General features: G+C 36.5%; 1 protein-coding gene across 4 annotated transcripts in view; it reads right to left on the reverse strand.

The window, feature by feature from the left end:
- Positions 1-415: 415 nt before the first annotated feature.
- LOC138691073 (inter alpha-trypsin inhibitor, heavy chain 4-like) overlaps positions 416-26,487 on the reverse strand; it is a 196,534-nt gene continuing 170,462 nt past the window's right edge. For 3 of the 4 annotated variants that reach the window (XM_069812760.1, XM_069812762.1, XM_069812763.1), the window contains exons 11-16: positions 23,659-23,746; positions 12,558-12,647; positions 10,886-11,104; positions 4,760-4,887; positions 1,672-1,811; positions 416-626 (exon numbers count right to left, since the gene is read on the reverse strand). In XM_069812760.1, the coding sequence (XP_069668861.1) occupies positions 521-626; positions 1,672-1,811; positions 4,760-4,887; positions 10,886-11,104; positions 12,558-12,647; positions 23,659-23,746 (771 nt within the window). In that variant the 3' untranslated portion in view covers positions 416-520. The remainder of the gene's footprint in view (positions 627-1,671; positions 1,812-4,759; positions 4,888-10,885; positions 11,105-12,557; positions 12,648-23,658; positions 23,747-26,487) is intronic. The other variant, XM_069812761.1, reaches the window with a different exon arrangement.

Raw genomic sequence — 26,487 nt, forward strand, 5'->3', positions numbered from 1 at the left:
GATGATGTTGACGACGATGATTATAATGAGTAGATTGTCACAATGATGATGGTGAAAGATTGGATTCTCAGATGCTACTTTCATGATATAACATTAGACATTTATACTCTGATGAAACAGACTGTTTAATTTTCTGGAATCCATGTCGTCAAAAACTAAGTAAAGGTGCATCTACACGGTTCAACTTTTCTTTCAACTTCATGCACTGAAGCAATGCATGCAATATTGATGTTACGCGGTGATGATGACGTTCAAAACGGCGCACCGTGTAGACACAAAATCTGCATGCATCTTAATTGAAAGCACGTTTTAAACTTGATTATTTCAATATTCTTCTCAGATTGCATGCGTACGCGCATGGAAAATAGAACCGTGTAGATGCAGCTAAGGAGTGGGAACACGGAAACATGACACATTCCTTGGCACGGTTTTATTTACAGTGATGTAACAATATATAACTAGTGATACCAGGAAATTACAATACAAAACAGGCTACAAGTATTTCCTTGTATATTTTAAGTTAATTGTTAGGAACTTGGTCCACAGCGGTGGTGGTGTCGTAGCTGTTCTCTGTTGTCGCCGTCTTCTGACTTTGAAGCCTGCCTGGACAGCAAACGCCAGCCAAACTGTGAAAAGAAACATGAGTGTTAATGTATTGTTATCAAATCACACAGATTTTACATATCATCCATGTTCTTGAGTTTGTGTTGTATTCTTATGTTTTTTGTGATTATCTTTTGTCTTACGTATTATGTTAGGGTTGTATCCGTTTTCTTGTGCTATGTATTTGATTGTGTTTAGCTCTTCGTTGTAATCCTGTTGGTTCATTGGTATGTTGAGTAGTCTGTGTACCATTGTTCGGAATGCAGCTTGTTTGTGTTGTGTTGGGTGCATTTTAAGTGAACGATTATTAGTTCTGCTCAGAACCATTGCCACTCTCGTATTCCGATTCAATCAGCTGTAACTCCGTAAGAGTCTATCATGGAACCCATATTCATATGACATTTTATGTTTCCTAGGCGCGGGTCGTGAATCATCCTGCATATTTGGAATAAATCATTTCTTCAGATCTCTATACAGGGTGAACCGTAAGTAATTTCAAAGGTTTATTCTTTGAGATATTTCAAACAAAGAAGTTTAATACAATTTTCTTTATATTTTGCTTCCTTTTCGAGATAAAAATAGAAAAATTTCATAGCATGTTATGGGAAAGACATTCGCTTAATTCCCAATATGCTCAGTCAATTTAAGAGAGCAGTGTATTATGGTAATACATGATTGAAAGAATTTTAGTTTTGTCCTTTAAATGTGCAGAAATTTGATCCGAAGAAATGTAATATTTTAAAATTCCTTTTCGGAACGAAAAGTTTCTTGTTTGTGTAATTTAAAGTGGACGTTGAATATAATTACAAGCAAAATTATTTGAAGCATTGTCATAATTTGAAGATCTAACCATCGCTACAGGGATCATATTCGATCTTTCGCAGATATTGTGAAATTGGGTTGGGCTCTAGGGCCATGGAGCAGGATTTTCCTGATGTTCTCCTTTCCCTTCGTTTCATCATAGTCATATAATAGTTTCACTTTCTTGAATAGCGACTATATGTTAAAGGGAAGTCAACAGGCAGGACCAATTGTCTTCTTGAGACTTTGATTTTTAAGTGTACTTACCTATCGATTGCACAGAAGTATTGTTTCAGGTACGTGTCCATGTCTTGGCTGAACGCTCGCAGTACACATTGTGGTAGGGGCACACACACTTCCTCTTCCTGAGAGTTACCGCTAGTGCATTTAACTCCTTCGACAGCAGTCTATGGGCATATTAATAAATATATTGCATGTTGAATCTTTTGTACACTACTTTTAACACTTGAATATAAATAATTGATTAAATGGTGATCTTATTCGTGTTAATTATGTAAGTATGTGCGGCTTACAGCTGTTTCGGTGCTACTTGACACCATCCTCAGAGCCTTCTGTCAATGCTTCTGACAGAAGGCTCTGAGGATGGTGTCAAGTAGCACCGAAACAGCTTACATAATTAACAGAGTAAGATCGCCGTTTAATCAATTATTGATAAATATATATAACTTTTCATAGGTAATTTAGTGGTTACCGTAATTATCATTTTTCCTATATAAGAAGAGGACGGACATGAATCTTTGGCTATTGTGCCAATCGATGTATTGTGCATACAATCTCAAAAAGAAGAAGAGACATAAATGAAACCCAACGGGTGGTTTGCAACTAGGAGGTTCTATGGAGATGGCTCAGATTAAATCCCAACGGTCACCAGGTTTAATTTATGTATCATCTTCATATACAGTAGTGGCAAAAAAACCGGACCGACCCTTGTAGCTGATTTCAGAGCCTTGTTCACTCCAGAGCACGCTAGACTGGTAACTAAGACTTTTGTGGTTCGAATCCTGCCTGGGAAGGAAACTTTTTTTGTTCCTTATTCAAATTTATTCCGAATACTTTTCGATTGTAGCGATATTTTACTACTTAATTAGCTTATTATTCCCAGAACATTAATTTTACCAGCAATCGAAAAGTACTCAATCACACAGCAAACGAAACTGAACGAGGCTGAGTAATAAGCACTGTTTACAGCTAAGGCACCTGCAAGATTGATCTTGTTACGAGAAACGGGGCAGGACGACAGCTGCACAATCGGTGAGTGCTGCCTTCCTACCAAGCTAATGCTTTCCGAGCAACGCCGGAAACCTCGAGTTGCGTCGTAAATGAGAAACCCTTTATTTACATATTTTTTCAAAACAAAAAAGTATTAATATGAAATGTTTCGTCCCATGACTTGACATATTTTACCTTCAGGTAGATCTCTCCCTAAGGAATTCAGTAACGTGCTACTTCATCTCAAAATTGCAAAATTTGGACTTACCATACTTTACCTCCGAGGTGCAGATATAATAACTGTGATAAGCTGCCAAGTTTTGGCGATTTCAGGGGATCACTCGTTATTGCATACTGATGAATTTACAATAAAAAGGGTCTAAAAATAAGGAATTATTGAGGATGTATTACTAAATTAGAATGATTTACCATGACTACAATTTGCGTGAATTATAGGCATGTTGAATCTAGAGCCGCACTATATTCCCTATTAGGAGGCGCGCGATAGCTTCGCGGTTAAGACGTTGCGCTACAACACCGATGACCAAAACTCGAGCTGCAGTGATCACATACGACAGACAGCCTATGAAGTAAGGAGACGGAGGAAAGGTACTTGGCATGAAAACTACAACCAGTGGTGGTTCCTGCACTAACATCTTGATCAATCCCGCGGATAAAAATCTCAAGCTTTGCTGTATCAGTAATGTCACTGCTGTCATCAAGAGCCAGTGAATAATATACGATTTTTCTTGCTTCTTTTTTTTAACGTCCCTCTTGAATATAATCAGAAATCTTCTAAATTCTTCTCTCGATACTTGATCGAGAAATTCGTAGTTTTTCAAAATCAATAACTTCTTATTTAAGCTATTTTAATCATTACTCTTTTGAGAAATTCTGTTCTATTAAAAGACTTTGGAGCACGAGATATTCCAAACCCCATTAGGTAGCTGACTTCCTTACATTTATTTATCTCATCTTTCTCTTCCTGGCTATGATTTAAGACATGTCAATTCCTGGCGTTTAACAGTTCGTTGGCATATAATATTGAATCAGTTTTTCTACAATATTATTATTAAATGAATAACTAATAAATAGTTACCCTCATCTAAAGATTAAGAAGATCAAAATTGAGGTAAAACCTAATAATTTTATCCTTCTAGGGAGAAGATCTAAAAATATCAATATTCATGCACGTACAGAAGAATTATAGAAACACATACTTAGTGGTCAATAATAATAATAATAATAATAATAATAATAATAATAATAATAATAGTAATAATGCATTATTCAGCGTGGCAATTAATGTTTCTATATACTCCTAATTGAACCGTTGAGCAAAGTAAACATATTACATTTTATCCGACAGAACAACAAAAAAGTTCTCCTCCTCATTCTTTACGAAACCACCTCTTACTGCTTGTAGAGACAGAGTTTGTAGAGCGACATGATACCGTCACTGCTTGCCTTCGGTACGTGAATGAAACACACAGCAATGTACAGGAAACTCCTCGTACCCAATCACGACACCCGCTTTGGTCACCGCTGCGCTACAAGCAGGAAGATCGCGATTTCAATCCCCGAGAGATTCATGGATTTTCTCCACTGATCCAATCCCTTCGCCTGTAGTAAGGTCCAGGGGTTTACTCAGCGTCTAACGGAGACGAGTACTGTCGGCTCTGCTGCAACAGGACTATTATGGAACTCCAGGCCGTGTGCATTTGTTTACATGAAGTATCATTCCTATCCTGAATAGATGCTAGTTGAAATCACCAGAAGAATTCGGGACAGAAGAAGATATCAGATGATAGACGACATTAAGATATATGGATCATATGAGGAGACTAAGAGGAAGGCAGAAAATAGGAAAGATTGGAGAAAGCAGTGAAAGACCTGCCCATGGACAGAACACTGATTGAATGAATGAATGAATGAATGAATGAATGAATGAATGAATGAATGAATGAATGAATGAATGAATGAATGAATGAATAATTAATCAACACGATATAACTGTTAGGCTCACGGATAAGTACTCTAAATCAGGAATTGTTCGTAATTATAATGCCTCTTTACTTGGAAAGGGTGGCTAAGTTAAATGCAGCGCAGCTAGGAAGTGTCTTACCTCATTTTCTCCCAGCCTGTAGATCTTGGCTGTTCCGTTCTCGCCCAGAGGCAGGAGAATGTTATCAGTTCCGTTTCTCACACCATTCAGCCACACCAGCTCATCTATGGGTAGTTTCTCCATTAGTTCTGTTGAAATAAAGCAATAACTCCTCTCAGCGACTTTATCCGTGCCTTAATCCTACATCATATTTTTGTCATCATCATCATGAATAGCAATAGCAGCACCAATACGACCACTGCGATTACCATCACCTTCTCCTTGTCTTCTGTCAGCGCAGTCATTCGGCAGCTCTTCGCACAGGGACAAAAAGTTTGATTCTCGCCAGATTCTGTCAGTCTCAGACAGAGGAAGAGACTTTCTGGGTGAAATCTCCTTCAAATACTTCGATTTTCGTGTAATAATTATCTCATCTTTCGCCAATTGTCATCTCATCACCATTTACCATCTCTAAACAACCTCCGTACTTTGAAAGCCGTGCTAAATGAGGAATCGTAATTTTTGTCCTCCTATCATCCATAAATCTAATTGAAAGCTCAGCAACATTTTTAGCTTGTGCTCTTCAACTATCCTTAAACTTAGGAGAAGGCAGAATACAGTGAAACTCTCATTTACGGACATTCTAGGGACGTAACAATCTGTCCGCATCTGGGAGGTGTCCTTTTTTGGGAGGGAATCTCCACAATCTAACAATAAATTTATAACATGCATGACATATCCCTTCACGCTTTAAATGAAATTTATGACTTTGTTTATCCACCCGCTTCCAGCTAACAAGGGGTAGCCGGCTGGGCTAACGATAGCCTACGAGACCCTTATTTACCTTCTTTCATGTTAAGAAATTTCACTTGCTTCCAACTAACGGTATCGTCTTCTTTCATGTTAAGGAATTACTATACAGTCCTCAAAACTAAATTTTCCATTTTTGTAACATATTGGGTCTTGAAATCCAAGTTCTGTCCGTAATCAGGACGTAAAGAAAGCTTTAGAACTGTCAAACAGCTGTCAATATCCGTGTCTGAGAGTGTCCGTAAACGAGAGTTGAATTTATCATTATTTCTATATTATTTCATTTGGGACATAAAAATCTGTCCGTATATGAGGAGTGCCCGTACCTTGGGGGTGTCCGTAAGGAGAGGTTTCACTGTACTCGTTTTCGGTTGTAACTTCCAAGCTACGACTAACAGCTCTGACATCGAACTACTTTTAACCTTCTCTTTCTGAGAATTTGCACCTTATCTATCTCTTCATCTCTTTTTTTTCTCTTTATCTCACATACCATAGTCTGAAATACATGACATCTAATGTATGCCACGATGCTGTTCGTTTCGACTTTCAGATTGTTTCCTTTTCTTTTCGCAGTTTACTTGCTTATAAATATATTAATTGCATTCAAGTTTTAAAAATATTTTATTGGTTTGTTTATTATTGTGAAGATGTGAGTTTTGTAAAGGAACAGTGTTTATTTCAGTTATTTTAAGCGTGAAGTGAACATGAGACTTGTCTTCAAACGTGCTTGTTTTTTTTATATTACTTCGTTAACGTGAAATGAACACGTCATTACAATTCAATGATTATTTATTTCTCTGTCCAGAATCCGAAGGATAAATTGTTAATTAAAAGTCGCTGGCAACAAATAATATCTATCATAAAATGTAATACAAGTACAGTGGTAAAAATAAAAACAGAATATTCCAGATGAAATTTAAATCTGAGAATTTCATATGAATGGTCAAGTACATATGATGTGAAAAATGTGCTTCTTAGTGTACTAGCACATGTTCAGATCACCCGGCGCTGGTCGCTATATGAGCATGTGCTATAACATTCCAATGGCAATCACACAAAAATGAAAGGGGTAGCAAGTTTTTCCCTTTCTAGATGACTTCATAATATTGTTGACTATTACGGTACCTGCTAGAATAATTTTCTTCGTACAATGTACGGTACTTTGTAGAGAAAATTTGTCAGACCAGTAACTAAGTTGTAATGGAATAAATACTGTCATATCGGATTTATTATCCCTTAAAAGTTCCTAAATCTTTCATTGAATGCAGGTATTTCGCCAGACAATTAACTGTTTTCTAAAATAAAATAAAAGCATGTACTTTGCAGTACAAAAGATGGTGAATATAATAGGGCCGAGAAGTATTAAAGTAAGTATGGACATTCTTTTCAAAGAAACGAAACCAAGAAGCACATTTTTCACATCATGCGTGCTTGGTCATTCATATGAAATTCTCAGATTTTAATTTCATCTAGAAGGTTCTGTTTTTATTTTTACAACTGTATTTGTGTTAAATTTTATGATAGATAGGCCTATTTGTTGCCAGTGACTTTTAATTAACAATCTATGCTGACGACTTGCAAATTTATTTGCATTTCCACCCTGACGAGACTAGTGACGCAGTAAATAAAATAAACGAAGACTTGAATTCGATTTCACTGTGGGCACACAAATTTGGATTAAGGTTAAATCCAGAGAAATCGCAAGCAATCGTAATGGGACATAATCGTCTACAAAGCACTCTTGATAGTAGTACTATACCACATATAATATTGAATGTGATTGTTGTTAAATACAGTGAAACAGTTAAAAATCTTGGCATTTTTATGGATAGCGATCTAAATTGGAACACTCAAGTAACACACATTTGCAAAAAAATATTTTCTCAACTTCACTGCTTGTTCCATATGAAAGAATTTCTAGCACTTAGTCTAAAAAAGAATCTTATTCAGACGCTTGTAATGCCCCATTTTGATTATTGCGATTCCTTGCTAAATGATGTAAGTTCACTCATAGCTGAGAGACTACAACGTGTTCATAATGTGTGTATACGATTCATCTGCAATACTCGTAAATTTGAGCATATAACACCTTCCCTCCAGTTACTTTCATGGGTGCGTCTGAAGAAACGAAGAACAATACATTCACTGTCTCTTCTGTTTAGAATCATGCATACTTCTACTCCGAATTATCTGTTATCCCGCTTTCAATTTCTTACAACTCTTCGAAACCGACATCAAGCACTTCTTTCTATCCCTCATCATAGAACGCCTTTATACTCATCTTCCTACACTGTAGAAATACCACGCCTCTGGAATTCGTTACCTAATGACGTCAGGGACTGCCGGACTTTATCACAATTCAAAATTAAATTGGAAAATTTTGTCTTAGTTAATGTTTTTAGGTATTGCCAGAAGTATTGATTTGTCCATTTTGAATCTTGCGTACACTACTTTTAACACTTGAATATAAGTAATTGATTAACTAGCTGACTTACTCGTGTTAATTATGTAAGTTTGTACGGCTTACAGCTGTTTCGGTGCTTCATCACCATCCTCAGAGCCTACTAGATCTTAGCGTCATCTCGAACTTCTCTGCCTGTTGTGTGGGTGCGTTTGAATGTTGAAAGGTGGAGTCAAATAGTGTGTGTGCTGAAATTGATCTGTGTGTTGAGAATTTGATCAATTTCAGCACACACACACTATTTGACTCCACCTTTCAACAATCAAACGCACCCACACAACAGGCAGAGAAGTTCGAGATGACGCCGAGATCTAGTAGGCTCTGAGGATGGTGATGAAGCACCGAAACAGCTGTAAGCCGCACAAACTTACATCATTAACACGAGTAAGTCAGCTAGTTAATCAATTACTTATATTGATTTGTGTTTTTTTCTTTTTCTTTTTTAATCTAGATTAAAATTGCAAGTTTCTTGTTTATGTTAATTAATTAGTTAGGATACAATTAATTATGATACCGGTACTTAATCACTCATTTAAAGTTTGTGTGACTGCAATCTGTGTATATTTTTGTGTGGCTTTACTTTGTTTATAGTGTTTTTTTCTCTCTCTCTCTTTATTTCTTGTGTAGCTTTACTTTGTATATAGTGTATTTTTTTCTGTTTATTTCTATTACTGTATTAATTGTATTACTGGTGTTGTGGAAGAAAAGGTCTGATGGCCTTAACTACACCAGAATAAATAAATAAATGAATAAATAAATAAGTAAATAAGTAAATAAATAAGTAAATAAGTAAATAAATAAGTAAATAAATAAATAAGTAAACTACACCAGAATAAATAAATAAATGAATAAATAAATAAATAAGTAAATAAATAAATAAGTAAATAAATAAATAAATAAGTAAATAAATAAATAAGTAAATAAATAAATAAATAAATAAGTAAATAAATAAATAAGTAAATAAATAAATAAATAAATAAATAAATAAATAAGTAAATAAATAAATAAATAAGTAAATAAATAAATAACTAAATAAAGAAGTAAATAAATAAGTAAATAAATAAATAAATAAATAAGTAAATAAATAAATAAGTAAATAAATAAATAAGAACATAAGTAAGTAAGTAAATAAATAAATAACTAAGTAAATAAGTAAGTAAGTAAATAAGTAAGTAAATTAGTAAATAAATAAATAAATAAATAAATTCTTTCTCTATCCAGAAAACTGGATAGAGAAAGATATAAGGACTGGATTGTAATAACGTGTTCATTTCACGTTAACAAACAAAGTAGTATAAAAAGCAAGTACCTTTGAAGGAAAGTCTCATGTTCACTTCAAACTTAACATAACCTAAAATAAATAATGTTCCTGTACAAAACTCACATCTTCACAGTAATAAAGTCGCTTGAAGACAAGTCTCATGTTGTACGCCAAAAGAAAGAACCAAGTCTTAAGAAAACCAGTGTTGTCACTTCAGTTCCCTTCAGCAGTTGTAAGAGAAAAATCCCATGCGCTGTTAGCTTCGGAAAAATGTCGGGTATGCCCATGTGTGGGAAATTCGTGCTCTCAAACTGTGCTCGTTATGAGTGAACAGATAGTTTAATAGTTAGCAGTAGAGAAGTGTAGTAGTTTCCCTTTTATTGATGAGTGGGAGGGATACTTTTTGTTAAGAAGGAAGGTAAAGTTATTTATACGAGTATTATATTATGTTCTACTACGCTTTCTTACGCGTAACATTTTAACTATCAGAAGACATTTTACAAATAGATAGGCGAAAATTTTGGTAAAGTAATACTGTATGGACCTGCAAGAAAGAAAGCTTTAGAAGAGTTAAAGGGAAAAATGAGATATCGACAAGGTGAGACCGATATCATGTCATCAGCACGTTATTCGTGAGAGTAATAGAATTGCGCGACATATGGTCAAGCAGCTAAGAATATTTGTATATATATTTAAAATGTAACAGTATCATGCGAAACATAAAGAACTTTCCCAATTTCCTTCACTAGAAACTGTCGTGAAGAGTAATGAAGAAAATCTTCTTATCAAATATAAGGGTCTTCTCCAAGACCTTACAACAGAATTTACTGGAGGTTTGGAAAAATAGTGACAATGGACAATAATTCCACATAATGCTTCCAAATTTGAAATAGATTTTAATGCAAGAAAGAAGTGTCAAACCTCCAAACGTACAGAAACATCTCAGGAGTAAGTTAATTTCGTTTTCCGTGACATGTAAAACAATTACTCCCTTGAATTTGTGACTGTTTATGAATACAAGATAATATCTTCTGAAGATAGAGGAGTACTCTTTAATGTATAAACACTTGTAATCTCTCATGTTTTATGTTACAAATAAGACAAATATCATCAAATAGTGGAATAATAAATAAATGTTGCAGTTACCGGTTTATTTGTTGTAGCTTGAAAAGATTGTGTTCGATTTATGTTTTCAGTACTACATAATATCGTATTCTAATTAAGAAAGCTTGGCAACAATAGAATTTTAGTATGTGTGTTTAGCTACAGTTTGTATAAAAATACTGTAATTATTCTACCTTGCGTCATTCTGAAATACAAATAATGGATTAGACGTCATGGCCATCTGCACGAGCCGCCACAGCGCATCGTGGCAGTGAACTGATTCTGTAGCGAAACAACAAACAACTTGTAACTACTGCGGCTGGCTGCGTCTGTCTTTCTTTGCATCGAGGTTTTTAGCACTTCGTGAGGACGAGTTGCCCATCCACGGGTATGCCACTACCCGAACGATACTGTATGTAGCGACTTATCTCGGGTTAAAACATAATTATATTTTAAAATGTTTACCACTTCATAACTGCCACAAGTTGAAGGTAACGACATTTGCTCTCACCTCCTTCTTCGTATGTTTCAGTAGTAACTTCCGTAGGCCTGCCTTCCAACCTTGTTGTCAAGTATATTGGCGGCGATGAAGGAAAAGTGGGGAGCGGTTGTGGGGGGAATCCGGGGTACCCGGGTTGGCCTGGAAGACCTGCAGGGCCTCCTATCGCTCCTATTGGCCGTGCAGGGTGAAAGCCTCCTGCTAACCCTCCAGCGAACGCGCTGCCCAGTCCTGCAACAAGAGGCCACTGATACGTAACACTTTCAGGCTTGGCTAAACACACTACCTTGTTTGAGAGTTTTTCATGGGCTGTAAAATGAAATAAAACAGCGTTAAGGCTCATTCGCAATGAAAATTAAATATAACGTAAGCGTTAACTTAAGAATATAAACGTTACGGTAAAATCAAGATCATTCATGATGGGAACATAAACATAACAGCAAACATACTTGGTAACCATGGAAACATAACAACGACGCCATTTCCTCATATCCTGTCATCTACTTCAGCGCTCTACGATTGTGTTCTGTTTGCAAATCACGTAAGCATAAGCATGAAAGTTTGGAGTTTGCAAACTTTCATGTTAATGTCTTACGGTAATGTTAATGTCAATGCTTATGTGAATCATTGTGAATGATCCCATTTGGTAGCCTGGGCGCAAACTTCTGTGTTTATGTTACGGTTATGTTTAATTTTCATTGTGAATGGGCCTTTAGTTTTTAAGTTGTAACTGTAAGAATTTTCAAATTTAAATGTAAGCATACTCGTTGTGTTTGTTACTTGCAATAATTGAAATCTCCCCGGAAAAAGGATGTAACATGAAATAATTAATGATTGTATCCAATAGCTGAATAAACTTGTATCCTTGTCTAGTCACATGGTTCTGCTAATCAAATGGTTCTGCTAGTTCTAACGAAATATGCCCCTGAAATTATTTTCCCTTATTCTGAAACGTGTATTATAGATATGTTGGTTAGGCCTACAACTTCATTCCGAGGAGTCTTCAATTGTGAAAGGTCTTTAAACATACCTGTAACATACATCACTTATTTTATTTAATTTTAGAAATCATACAGATTGTGAGAAGTAAAATGCATATTTTGATATATCGTCGTTGTCCCTGCAATAACTCCTATGTGCAAAATATGAAATTTTTCAGTAGGAAGAAAAACACATTTATTCTTCTATGGCAGTAGTGCATAAGAGATTGTGAATTCTTAGATTTTCGAAAGAAAGAAATATAATTGCATATAGGAGGTTTTATTATTTGCTGTATTACTGTTTAAATTATTTAATAGAGAAAAAATATGAAAATCGTAAAATATGTCACATAGGAGTTATTGCAGGAACAACGACGATATACATATAAAATAAGAATGAAGAAAGTAATTTGTATTATAGTGTTAAAAGAAACAATTGAAACAGCCATAACAGTAAATGTTAATTTTATAATATAGAGCAGCATTCCAGTAATGTACAGTGAGGACGATCGTTCTTGGCCAGTGATCTCAGTTTTATAGTTTTATATGATGTAGGCCTACTTTAATGGATGATATAAGCGAGTATTTTCATTTGTTTTAACTGAGATCGCAAAACATCGCAAATTCTGTTTATTAAAACTGGCACAAGGCCAGCAAGCTGTGCGAAGGCCTAATCCTTTGCAAGCAAGAGCAGCGACAGTTACCATAGTTGCTTCCAGACGGTCCAGCTGGGGCAGATGCTGCTTGGAATCCCGCCAGAGGAAGTGCGTAGTGAGGGCCTCCACCGTCATCCACTATGGGTTCAAAACACACCCCCAAGCGTTACTCAACCAAACTACATTAGTAATGACGCCCAGTAGATGAAGAATTTCCTTTCTGTACACAACTTTCATACCTTCTTAAGCAGAAGTATAAAACCTGTGATATAAAAGCTATTTGTCTTTTAAATGTATTAAGTTTCATGTATGGAGTTAATATATTTGTGAAACAAGTATCCAAGTACAGAGTGTTTCAGTAAAAGCGTGCAAAAAGTAAACAGTACATAGGGGATGTTCTACTAAACATTTTGACATAGGAAACCTAGGGTTTGAGAAGACAAGTTAAGGAGATATGGATGTGAGGGAGAGCCTCAAGGCTAGGTAATCCACGATGCATTTCTTGTTTACCTATCGTACACAAACTGGACATTTATAATGTCACATGATAGAACATGCTATGAATCAACGACATACCCTTTCATATCATTTTAAGAGTCGAACAATACGATGGCGCAATAAGTTGTGTGGGTATAAAGGGAAGAATTGTGACGGTGTCGTGTATGGTTCCTGGGGTAGCTCAGTCGGTAGAGCATTCGCGCGCTAAGCGAAAGGGTCCCGGGATCGATACCCGGCCCCGGAAGAATTTTTCCCTTGAAATTATTCAAGCCTGCTTCACAGGGAGCTTCTACCTGAAAGTTAGATTTGCATATCAATTCACTGTTTGCCGAAAAGTTTTCATTTCAGGAAACACTGTACGTGAGTTTGAGATTTTGAATGTTTTTGCTGTGCACTGCACAAGTGATTTAAGCCAACAAATCCATACTTACTCCAAACCTCATTTTTGTTAGAAAACAATAAGCATGCCCAGCAAAATGACCTGTTTGGAATTTCACAATCCGCTAACCATTCTACATTTTCATATTGTGAAATAGAAAAATGTCTAGTGTATTGTCCGCTTTTTGTTTTATATTGTTGCACTAAATTCGGAAGTGGCGGGGTAGGTCTACCCTGATTCACTATATGTAATTATTTCTCTTCTAGTGGGCGAGAAGAGAATGATTTTTGCAAAAGATATTTTACAGTATACATTTCCAAGTGCTATTATCATTAAATAAGTAATTTAAATTGTTCACCTGTGCTGGCACACAACTATGAACTCTAATAAAAGCTAAACACAGTAAATTCATTCACACAAGCAGTGAAACACAATATTTTATAAGGCTACAATTGACAAGTTGAGCTGCCTGTATACAGGACGATCTGCGAGCTTGAGAGAAGCGAGTATCCCCACCACTCCACCGTGCGCGCGCAGAGCATTATAGCAGTAACTCTCAACCGAGGATGTTCTTTTGTACGGGCTGGACAACCAGACCAGACCTCATTCCACTTCGTCAGGCAGAGCGTACGTTATAAAACGAAAGCCGTTCTGTGAATGGTGTGCACAGTCAGCCAGCAGGTATTTACAATATTTAAATGGTAATAAATTAAAATTAGTCTTGAACTATATACGTCATCTTCCAATGAGATTACCACTCATTTAAATTGTGATAAATTAAAATTGTTGTTGCATTATATAAAACAACTTAATAAAAATGAGATTACCGAATTTATAGGGTGTCCAGCGCACACCTTGAACACCCGCAATATACGCCCCTCAAGGGGAGGCCCTATTTCATGGCCTACAAGGTCACCCGACTTGAATCCACTCGATTATTTCATATGGGGATATCTAAAATCAATTGTGTGTAGTATGAGACCCCAGTGGAAATAGACATGGACTTCGTTGCCAGGATTGTAGCCGCTGTGATGTGATTCGAAACACGCCAGTGTGACAGAAACTCTTGCGTCGATGTCATGCTTGCATTGAGGTTGATGGCCGTCAGTTTGCGCAACTGTTGTGAGGTACAAAATTGTACGTTAACTCAGGTTTGTCAATGATTTCGTACTGTATTCTAGACCTAATTAATAACTGTAAATAATGTAAAAACTACAAAACAGTAACAGTGATAAACATGTTTAAGCCGAATAATTTCAAGGGAAAAATTGTTCCGGGGCCGGGTATCGATCCCGAGACCTCTGGTTGAACGTACCAGCGCTCTGCCAACTGAGCTACCCGGGAACTCCACCCGACACCGTCTCAACTTTTCCCTTTATATCCACACAACTCGCGTGGACTGCTTTACAGGGAGCTTTACCTGAAAGACTAGATTTGCATAATGTTTAAGCCCATATCTCTTTAACCTGGCGGACTCTAGGTTCCCTATATTCAGTAGAGCATCTCCTATTTCCTGTTTAATTTTTGCACGGTTTTACTGAAACACTGTGTATAATTCCATGAATTATCTTATATGCTTGGAATGAGACAAAGCAATAGAGAAGAAAGAAGAATAAACAAAAAGAAAAAGAAAATCAATTAATTACGACCAATAATTCAAGATGGACTTCGCTTTATTTGTTTACAATTTTCTATGTGCTCTGAAAAAAATTAGAGGTGCAATGTGGAAGACAAAATAAGACTAAATGCTCTGTAATACTACAACGTACTGAGACTTTATTATTTCTAAGTTACATGCAGTAGAGGAACAGGTCCACGTTCAAATCTTGTTTGGCACAAGTTATCTAGTTGAGTTTTTCGGGCACATCAAAATTTGCTACCTGGATTACTGTCATATGGAAACTGCACACCAAAATGTTTTCTACCTGCTTTGCCAATACTATAGATAGTTTTAATTTACCAAACTGTTTTAATTTTGTTCGAAATGGAGCGTTTGTTTACATCTGAAAGTGAACGGGGAAATATAGTGCTGGTATATGAGGATTGTAAATTTTATAAAGCCAAGGAATTGAAAAACTATGAAGTGATGTGGAGGTGCTGTGTTAGAAAATGCAATGCGAAAATTTATAGCTTGCTGAACAATATGGAAGTTATCACAGAACGCGGTGAATATAACCACAGTCTACTATATACAGTCACGAAGCTTGAGTTTTGAGGGTGCTAGAAACAATAGACTGTGACGGTATTATTTTGCATTGCCTGTAATGAGGCGATATTAGCGATCCTAGTGGTAAGCAACTATCTAATGTTTGCATATTTACTACGTATTGAGCTTCGCGACTGTATATACTAGACTGTGGTATAGCCATATGGTGGACATTAGGAAATTAAGTCGCCAAATATTTAATGCAGCTACGAAAAGAAAAGCCAGTTTTTTACAGCAGTCATCTTTCATTGTATAAATTCGTGAATCAACTTTTGGACATACAAACTGATATTTACTTACTGGCTTTTAAGGAACCCGGAGGTTCATTGCCGCCCTCACATAAGCCCGCCATTGGTCCCTATCCTGAGGAAGATTAATCCATTCTCTATCATCATATCCCACCTACCTCAAATCCATTTTAATATTATCTTCCCACCTAATTCTCGGCCCTTATTTGAAGGATTCGTAACAAGCTGTTTTTTACGGTGATGGGTTGTTAGCCCTTCGCCCAACCCCCAAGCTGGAGCACCACCCCTCATCAGCTGTCCGCGACTGCTTATTCAATATATTCACAGCTACCCTCAGTGGCGGGCGGTGGGTTTGAAAGTTGAGGAGGCCAAGACGTGAAGGATGAGAATATAAAAATATAAGGTCGTGGCGTACCTCATTACCCAGCGCAGAATTTATAGATTTTAAGAAATTAAAATTAGGTTTTCCAATTTATGTTTTAGGATTTTAAATCTTATGTTTAGGAATTTATATGATTTTACGGAGAAAAAATTAAAATAAACAACATACAGTTAATATTATTACAACGGCTTGGTAAAGATAGCCTCTCTTTGGGACACTATAAGTCATAATCTACGAATTAGGTCTTTTTAGGTCATATTGAATTTAAGAATGTTACTCTTTGCTACACAAAACGAACAAGAAAAGCAATATTTCGAAAGTAACGAGATAGCAACAAAATTTATTCGAACGTAAGAATCCGAGGCTTGCTCATTACTATTACACAGTCTAATTTTACATCAAATTAACTGGACGTTCCTCTTTCTTCGCAAACCGATCAAAAAGGTCACAATATACTGAATAACAGCTACTAGAAAAGCTAGAGACAAATCTTCATTTGTTTCTAACCACTCGATATATTTAAAATACTATATAAGTAAATACATCTCGTAACACAAAAGAATAAAATAACAAGAACACCCGCAAGCAAGAGAAAATCTAACAACAGAAATGAAAACTTTTACGCAGGGAGAGAAAGCTAACAACACGTGACTCAATTTTCTAAAACCAAGAAGAGAGTAAGAGAGAGAGCTTCCCAATACAGCCGAAACCAGCTGTGACTATAAGCAGTACAGTCGTCAGCGGTGGGTAGGACGTCTCCAAATCGGCTCCCCTCGCGCGTTCTAGTCAAGTTTAAACACTCTTCTACCAGCTATCTTATTGGTTGAACTGCTGTTGTCATGGTTACCGGGGAGTAGCGTCATGTAGCCGACTCCTCTATCCCGCTCTCGCATAGACACTGCAGGCTGCTAGATGTCGACTATACAAGTTACAGCGCTGTCTGTTATTTTTCAGTACGAATTATTTGTACTATCTACAGTATAGCGAGCGGGCATCACCAACTGAATGTGGTCGACTTTACGTAACTTACATCTTAGTCGTAGTGAATAGTAAAATTAATATAAAAGGAAAAATGTTCGTCATTTGCTGCAACTTGTCTGTGATCTTAATTCAGCTGAAATTATTACTGCCATATTGTGTTCTGGTAAAATATTAAGAGAGGCTCGGCCTCCCTTGCCTCCCCTGAAAATCCGCCACTGGCTACCCTCCACATCTGGAGGCCGTCTCCTCGATCCGCAACCTGAGGACGCGCCATGCCGTGGTGATAGAACATACAAACTGATACAAAGCAATGATGGAAGATAATAAGCGAAGTTTCAATGTAAAGACAGTCAAATGCAAAATAAACATATTTCGTAAATTGTGCAGTTCCCGGGTAGGATTAGTAAAACCCTCGTGAATCATTGTGCAGTATCCGGATAGGATTAGTGGGTCCCTCGAAAAGCGGTGTGCAGTTTCCGGATCGAAGTTTGCACCTACCCGAGTTTTTCTTAGGTTTTCCCTCAAATCAAATGAAGCAGAAATACTGGGTAACTTTCGGTTTTGGACCTAGGGCTCATTTCGCCATCATAATTACATTTCCCGTCTTTCGTCATCATCTCAGTTTCTTTCCGGCTGCGGGCCGCTACAGAACTTGGATTCCGTGAATATGTGGTCATTCGTTGCTGGTGTAGTGCTGTGTGCCGTGGGCTCATAGTAGCTTTTCGGACCGCGGTGAGGCCTACGCGGAAAGGTAAAGGGCTCGTATAGGCTGTAGGGAATCTGTACCGCAGAGGGCCTTAGGACATGCCACCATTCTATTCCGGGTTGTACAATGGGCCCATCCGAGCATACGAAGACAGTCTCAGTCCGCGTCCTCCCCTGAAGGTAGACTACCGTATAAATCTAATAGAACATACACTAGGAACTAACCTTCTCGCTACACGAGTCTGCCTACGATTCATACAGTTCAGTATTAAGATAACGAATTATCTCAATTATGCCTACCGAAGCAAACAGACTGATGGCCAGTTTGTCCAAGTAATGTTTAATTTTGCTTAACGAATGTTAAATTAACAGTCTGTTTATTTTTAACGCTTTGTTAATGTATTTTCAATTTGTTCAACATAATTTTGTTTAAGATAACCACCACTTAACTATAACGTCTGTTAGCACTATTTTAACTACTCAACAGCAGTTGGTAATGATTCTACACATGTAAGACAATTTTTATTGGCTAAAATTAATCTTTAAATTCTATATTATAGAGTGAGTCATGAAACTTGCATAAAATGACAACCTGTTATAGTAGGCCACGCTTCATAAACAAATACTTGACAAATGAAAGTTGTAGGTGACGTGCTGAATAATAATTACAAAGTAAGGTTATATTTCCTCATTGCTATTATGGATACGAAATACGAAAGAAATAAAATAACACTGATGTATTTAAACAGTCCAAAGTATTTTTAAATGTTATATTACCAGTAATATGCTAAACATTCCCTACAGAGAGAAACAAAATATTAATTTCGCAACTTCTGTTCGAACAGCTGTGGAGACATCGGCCACATTTAACTAACCGTTAAACAAGTTAACTACCCGAAATCCTACATTTAAAATTAACAAACTGTTAACAATCTGTTAAACCAACCTGGTGTTGAAAACATAGAATTTTATTAATTAACAAACTGTTTAGAGTTTAACAGTCGTTAAATGTTCTAACAATACTTGGAAAAACCGGCCATGAGTGTAGGAAACCAATTAATTAGCCAGTCTGATCATTGGACTTCTACGGTATTGCTTGAAGCACGATGGATAGAGGTCGGACACAGCTAATCGTGACTTTGAAACTATTCGGGTACATCTCTGCAGTAGCGGTTAGCATGTCTGATCGTGGAACTAGCGGGACCGGGTTCAAATCCTGGTTGGGTCAAGTTATCTCGTTAAGGTTTTCCCTCAGTCCATTAAGAGCAAATGCTGGGTAACTTTCGGCGCTGGACCCTGGACTCATTTCGCTGGCAGTATTACCTTCATTTCACTCGGACGCTAGGTAACCATAGCACTTGGTAAGCGTCGTAAAATAAGCAATAAAAACTATACGGCATGAGTTCAGTGGATTCTGTAACTTGACTGAGCATTGACACTACAAGAATTCTGTCTGGTATTTTATTTAACTAACTTACTCTTTCTACTGCAGAGGTTGCTCGGAGTCTCTGACGTGGTCAAGAAATAGCCGACAGATTTTGCCTGCATTACTCTATCAGAGACAGAGTTATTTACTTCCCTCTAGGGGGATACCACGATAAGAATTATATTGCACTTCAATATTCATCGCTCTCAGCCGAATTTGAACCCGAGAACGACATCTTAAATATGAACACTGTGTTAACTTTAATTGCAATTTGTTAGAAAGAAACTATTTACACTTTATATAATTTTATTTGTTACTGTATTTGCGCCATTTTTCCACAAAAAATCTAAGAAGTTATTTGATAGCATTTTAGTTTTATTTTGGCCTCTACCTTACATTTCTAGAATTTTAAAAGGTATGAAATATCATATACAGGGACATCACTTTATTTTTATTAACATTTCTAATATTAACCTGGCTATACCTTTGGATTAACTTTTGAGAACAGGAAACACCGTTTGCTACCCCCTTCCACGACTGGAGTTCGATGATACTGGCGTAATATACAAACAAATCACTTTACTAGGTATAGGAGGGAAGAAAAGTAGTTCATCCATTTACGTAAACTAGGAAATATCACGATTTTGAGTTTGATAATTTTCATTATGTTTTTGTTTAATCAAAATACAGTACTGTATTAACAGTAAGTGTTTTTACTCACGAACTGAGCTATCCATTCGGACGTATTCATTATGCAGTGTATATTGTACTGTTACAGCACATTAGCGTACAATATAGAGAATGAAGTTAAATTGAAAAATAATCATAATATGGATATTTAAACACATTTTTTAAAATGGTGGCCGTTCATTTCGATACAGGCTTCAGTTACTGTTTGCATATTATCGCACTGTAGACCATTGTATCTAATTCCAATTACCAGTTTTGTCTTTCGTACTAGTAACTCATGTTGAAATAATTATGTACTTGCTCTATAAAAGATTACCTTACGTACTGTAAATTCAATCTTCACTTCTGCCCGATTCGAAAAGATAAAATTACTGAGATATACTATCTATTGTCCGTCCAAGTGGTTTTGTCGCAATCACGTGACAATTAACAAGGCCCTTTTATTTAAGTTATTTTAAACAGTTGTATAATATTACGTAGACGTCCAATTCCTAACAGAAATTAATGTTTTCAGAAAAGAACTAAGCCAGCCCAGCCACTAGTCTTTACAGAGGGCGAGCAGAAGCGGGTGGGGGAAACCGGGATGCGACGTAGGCAAACGGACGACAGTACCTGTGCGAGAATATGATTAAATATTGAAAGTTCTTTCGTCACTGGAAAACGCGAACATATTTTTGGAATGTACTATACTCACTATTTCAGTACTGTTTGTGTTTACTATGACCGTAAGGCGACTTTGACTGTATACGCTTGGTGCTGTGTGGAGAACGGTTGGAAGTTTACTAGTAGAGGGAGTGGGAGTGAAGTACATTCAAAAACTCAGGTACAATAAAAATTGAAGTAAAAATAAAATGATGACTCTGTATAATGGAATTAACATGTCCTATGCGACAAGTAAGGAGTGGAAGTCCTTTAAATTATTATAAAATAAATTACATGGAATCAGCCGAAGTACTATAGAAAGAAGTGGAAAATAATATTTACTGCAATTAGTTTATAAACATGAGTTGTGCTTAACTAAGGCAGAAAAACTTTACTTTCAAAGCCATAAAATGTAGCACATAATAATAATTAATTTTAGTAGATAATATACAGAATGTATAGATTTATCAAGTTATCTGAAAAGTAATTGGAGTGTAAATAGTAAACCTCGAAACAACACGGAACGTTCACATGAACATAAAGTCCAATATCCAACAGTTCTCGAGATAGTAGGCCTAAAGAGCTTCCGAGGCTCTGCTGGAATCATTAACAGTCCTACTTGATGTACCTCTTTCTTGTAACTACAGCTCTTCCTGCCTACACTGACGTTCAAAGATATCTGACCTAGAATTTTGTGATCGTGTAAGCGGACATTCTAACAACGGGATAAATCCGAACCAGAGATTATAACCAACGTACAAACTTCGCTAATTCTCAATAGATGACACTTATCATACACTTATTTGTCTCTGAAATTGCTATTTATCTCTCAAACAAATTAAGGAATTAGAATGCATCCTTAAAATGACACATTTATTCATCTATAAAATTTAATATTTAAATGCCGGTACATAAAATAATACAGTAGAAACAATAATACAAAACTGTATTATTTATTTTATTCCTAATATACTATACATTTTCTCCTGCATTCTTTGATAATTACAAAACGTTTCTTACGTCATACTTTCAGCCAGTTCTCGCTTTCATTCCCTTTTAAATGTTCATATTATTTCAAAATTCGAAATGAAAATGTAGATAAATATTATTCTCACAGTTGGCAATATGAGCAGTTTCCAGCTAAACGTATTGTAGTGTTTTTTTACAACAAGCAGAGAGGGATGAAATTTTGAATTCTATAAAGCGGTTATATTTACATACAGTTGGCAACACTGACTTATTTTCGCCATCTATTCGTAAAAGTAATAACCAAGCTGCGGATTTTTATGCACTGAAAACAGTTTAAATAGGCAGGCAAAATAGTCATTCAAAATTCTAAAATAGGCATTTAAAAAGGCACTAAGAAATTTCTAATTCTCAATGGCTAACACGACCATAGCGTAGCATTATACACTACTCTCTATAGGAATGTCATTATGGCAGTGGATAATTAAATATTCGTCCAATGTTGTAATGAGAACTGATGTCTATTGTCTGTAAGAATGTTCTTAAATTAGGAGAAACTCCCTTCCACTTCACATGAAGTAATGGGGCAATACATCAGGGATCCAATCTCAGCTGGGGACCAAACCAGTGGGAACGCAGTAATGTCAATGTATTTTCCAATCAGTGCTTCTGATGACTTTTGCTTTGGCATATCTCCACGGTATACTTCACGTATTACAGCAGAAAACTCGACTCCATCTCAATTCACAAACACACAAAACGGATACACAGTTTAAAACAACTACCCTAGTCAACTACCACAATGATTCATGCGGCTTTCGAAATACATTTTTCCTTATTGGTTGATTTTAAATTATTCGATTTCTCCGCGCTCTGGTGGCAGTGAAACGTAACACACAGAATTATCGATAGTTCTATATCACTTCCCTCTGCTAAATAAAAAGAAACAAATTACAGATTCAAAAAATGTCGATAGAATGATCAGTAAATTCAAGTATAATATATAATACGGATATTTAGGCAACGTTTAGGTATTTATAAGCAAATAGGCATTTATTAGTAGTGAAATAGGCAATTATAGGCACTATAGAATTCGCATATAAAACTCACAATGACTTAAAATGGATAAGTAATCTAAAATCTTTTCGCCTTCAGGTTAAGGATTAAAATAGGCATATAGGCATAAATTCGCAGCTTAGTAATAACTATGAAGCACGGACAAATTAACGATCATTATCGATTAGTAGGGATCAGGTATTTTTGAACGACAGTGTACCAGCAGTAATACGTCACACTGCAAAGGTACTAGAAATGTCCACCTTGGCCTTAATGATTGATACGTTCAGACACTCCAGGCATTGCACGGATCTGTTGGAGACATCACGCCAGCCTTTTTTTTTAACTACTAGAAATGTTAGATTAAAAGAGGGAGTGGTGGAACGCCTTTGTGCACCACAAACTCCATCACGATTTGGTCAGGATCGAACTCGGGCTCTCTGTATAGAAGAATAATGTGCTAGCGCTGATCCACCGACTCCACAATCTGTACACAAGCAGCGATGTCCCCATTATCGGCAGCTGACACACGATCCTTGAACTATCGCGCATAGAACATATGTTCATATGAGCTTTTTGTGTTGTTTCGAGTTCTACTGTTTATATTCCACGTAAATCTATATACTCTGCGTTTAGTAGAACTTGAGCCAAAAATGTTATGTAAACTTGTACTGTACGTACTTAGAATATATTTTGTGTGCAGAATAAGCATTCGAACTCAGTTATTTTAATGAAATGCAACAGTATTTCATTAAGTGTGAAGGATAGCAAAGAATATACCAAGATTCATTATCATCACTACAGCATTTAGCAGAGTAAAGACTGTAGAAGGAAGAAATAAACCAGAAACAGAAATCACGTGCAAAATTAATTAGATGTTCTTTGTGACAACAGTGTCAGCTGTTTAAAGTATTACACAAGTTCATTATTCTAAAGTTTTTTTTTTATTTCAATCTTCAGTCACTCTTACCTGCAGGCTGTATGACCTCAGACCCCACTGCATGCGTGTCGTTAGGCTTCACCACTACAAGTGACGTCACCGGTGTAACAAATGAATACTGTTGACAAGAGAAACCAATTATGTAAATTACAAACGAATGAAGAAAAATAGCAGATAAGTCTAGAGAAGACAAAAAAAATTAGAAATGCATGGCATTGGACAAAATTGTACGCGTTGCATGTAATCATGCACTGAAGGGTAGGAGGAACCCCAGAAAAAGAATGAAAATAAGGATTCCTACCCTTGGGTAAACCGTTAAAACAAACTTCAAGACTAATCTTCACACCTGCAGAACATTCATACAGAAAAGGATTCGTTTTTTTTTTTCTGGAGCCAGTTTTACCTAATGAAGTATTAAGGGTATTACACAAAACTAATGATCCTTACATTACTTCCACTAGGGACCTTATTGAGGAGAGTAAAACATGTTTAAAGAGCCTTAAATTAACTCTTGCTAATTCTTTTTTAAATAATCGTGGAAATTTTGTGGACTCTCGAAAAGTTAGAGACGCTTTAAGAGACAATGACTTTGAAAATTGGTGTACATTGCAACAAAAGAGTAAAGGCGTGATTCTTAACAAAGAGTTCCCCCCAGCAAACAGCTGGATAAGAAATCACAAAGGTCTAACCCTCTCGGAATGGATAGACGCCCTTAAAATGGTAGGCTATGTCGCTCCGGTCCGAGCTGTACCAGGTAGAAGTCGGGACGGTACCCGCTGTAGGCGCTGTCTCAGCGAGATTGAAACTCTTCCCCATATCCTTGGCTTCTGGCCCTATAGTGAGGCCCTTCGCAACATCCGTCACCATGCTGGCCGAGGCGCTGAAGGAAGTAGGGTTTACGGTCCATCAAGAGGTGCAGGGACTAGCCACACAAGGAAGTGTTCGGCGAATTGAAATCATTGCCATTAAGAACAACTCGGCATACATTCTCGATCCCACCATCAGATTTGAGACACATGCAGATCTACCGCATGAGGTGGACAGTGAAAAGAAACGGATCTATGAACCAACAATTCCGTTCTATAAAGATAAATATAGCCTGTCCCACATTGATGTAATAGGTCTGATGGTGGGAGCACGAGGTACCATATCTTCCTTCTTTGCCAACAAATGTAAAAACCTTGGCCTAACACATAGCATTGTGAAGGAAATAGCCATTAGTGCCCTCAAAGGATCGGTTCAGATATTGAGAAATCATTTGTACGGGAGTCGATCTGGTTGGCGAGTTGGTATAGCGCTGGCCTTCTATCCCCAAGGTTGCGGGTTCGATCCCGGGGCAGGTCGATGGCATTTAAGTGTGCTTAAATGCGACAGGCTCATGTCAGTAGATTTATTGGCATGTAAAAGAACTCCTGCGGGACAAAATTCCGGCACATCCGGCGACGCTGATATAACCTCTGCAGTTGCGAGCGTCGTTAAATAAAACATAACATTTTTTTTTGTACGGGAGTGATAATGGAAATTTCAAGTTATCTTAACCGATGGCTGTTGTGGTTTAGATATCAATGCCAATCAATCCGTACTATTATTTTTCTCGCGGTATATGGCATTCAAATCATTCTAACCTATCTGATGATATCCCCCCCTCTTTCTTAACTGTAAATGAGCACAAACTCTACTTGGGTATAAATTTTTCTGATATTTTGCATATCCGATTCCCTAACCATTTCAAATGTATATCATTTTACCTTTTAGGTGTTTCCAAATTATATGTAATACGCTTTGTCAAATCTGGCAACCTTTTCATAAGGGAAGCTAAATTTATTTATTTATTTATTTATATAGCCTTAGCATACAAATAATAAAACAAGAGATGGATTAACAAGTTCTATTATAAAGCAGTGTAAATCTTCCTTATGCGTGGCACTTTCTGAATTTATTAATTACTCCTTTCAATTAGGTTCTGTGCCTAGAGGTTTAAAAATAGCTAAAGTGATTCCTGTGTTTAAAAATGGTGATTGTAATGATCCTACAAACTATCGTCCTATTTAAATATTGCCTGTTATTTCTAAAATTTTGGAGAAATGTATGAAAAAAAGACTATACAATTATTTGACAAGAATTCAATTTTTCTACACTCATCAATATGGTTTTCTTGTCTCTTGAATGTATATTATGCTTTTATCCATTCTCATTTAATGTATATGTCATTTATTTGGGGACGTAATACGAAAGCTGCTTTAAGACCTTTACAAATTATTCAAAATAGAGCTTTAAGAAATTGATTGGGTTTTCATTATTTGACTCCAGTTAAATATATATATATATATATATATATATATATATATATATATATATATATCAATTTTCTTTCGTTCTACCAGTTGAATCAATTATCAAATTAGGTACTGCTATTTTCATGTACAAAGTTATGAACAATTTAATACATAGTAATATTACATTTCACTTCGATTATTGCGACGTTTTGTTCAGTGATCTCAGGATTGATTCCGCTCAGAAACTACAGCGTGTTCATAACGCGTGCGTCCACTTCATTTGTAATGTTCGATACTATGATCATATCTCACCTTCTTTCGAGAAGTTATCATGGCTTAGGTTACATGAGAGGAGAAATCTGCACTCACTTTCTCCCTTATATCGAATTATGCACACTTCATCCCCCTATTATTTATTCGCTCGTTTTCATACTCTCTCTCGCTATCATAATATTAATACTCGATCACAACGCGATAACACGCTAGAAATTCCACTTCACACATCATCTCTGTATTCCTCATCTTTCACTGTTGCTACCTTTTGTCACTGGAACTCTCTGCCGCCTGAAGTGGAGGGCTGCCG

This window comes from Periplaneta americana, chromosome 16 (genome assembly GCF_040183065.1).
Source record: "Periplaneta americana isolate PAMFEO1 chromosome 16, P.americana_PAMFEO1_priV1, whole genome shotgun sequence".
In the NCBI taxonomy this organism is placed as follows: Eukaryota; Metazoa; Arthropoda; class Insecta; order Blattodea; family Blattidae; genus Periplaneta; species Periplaneta americana.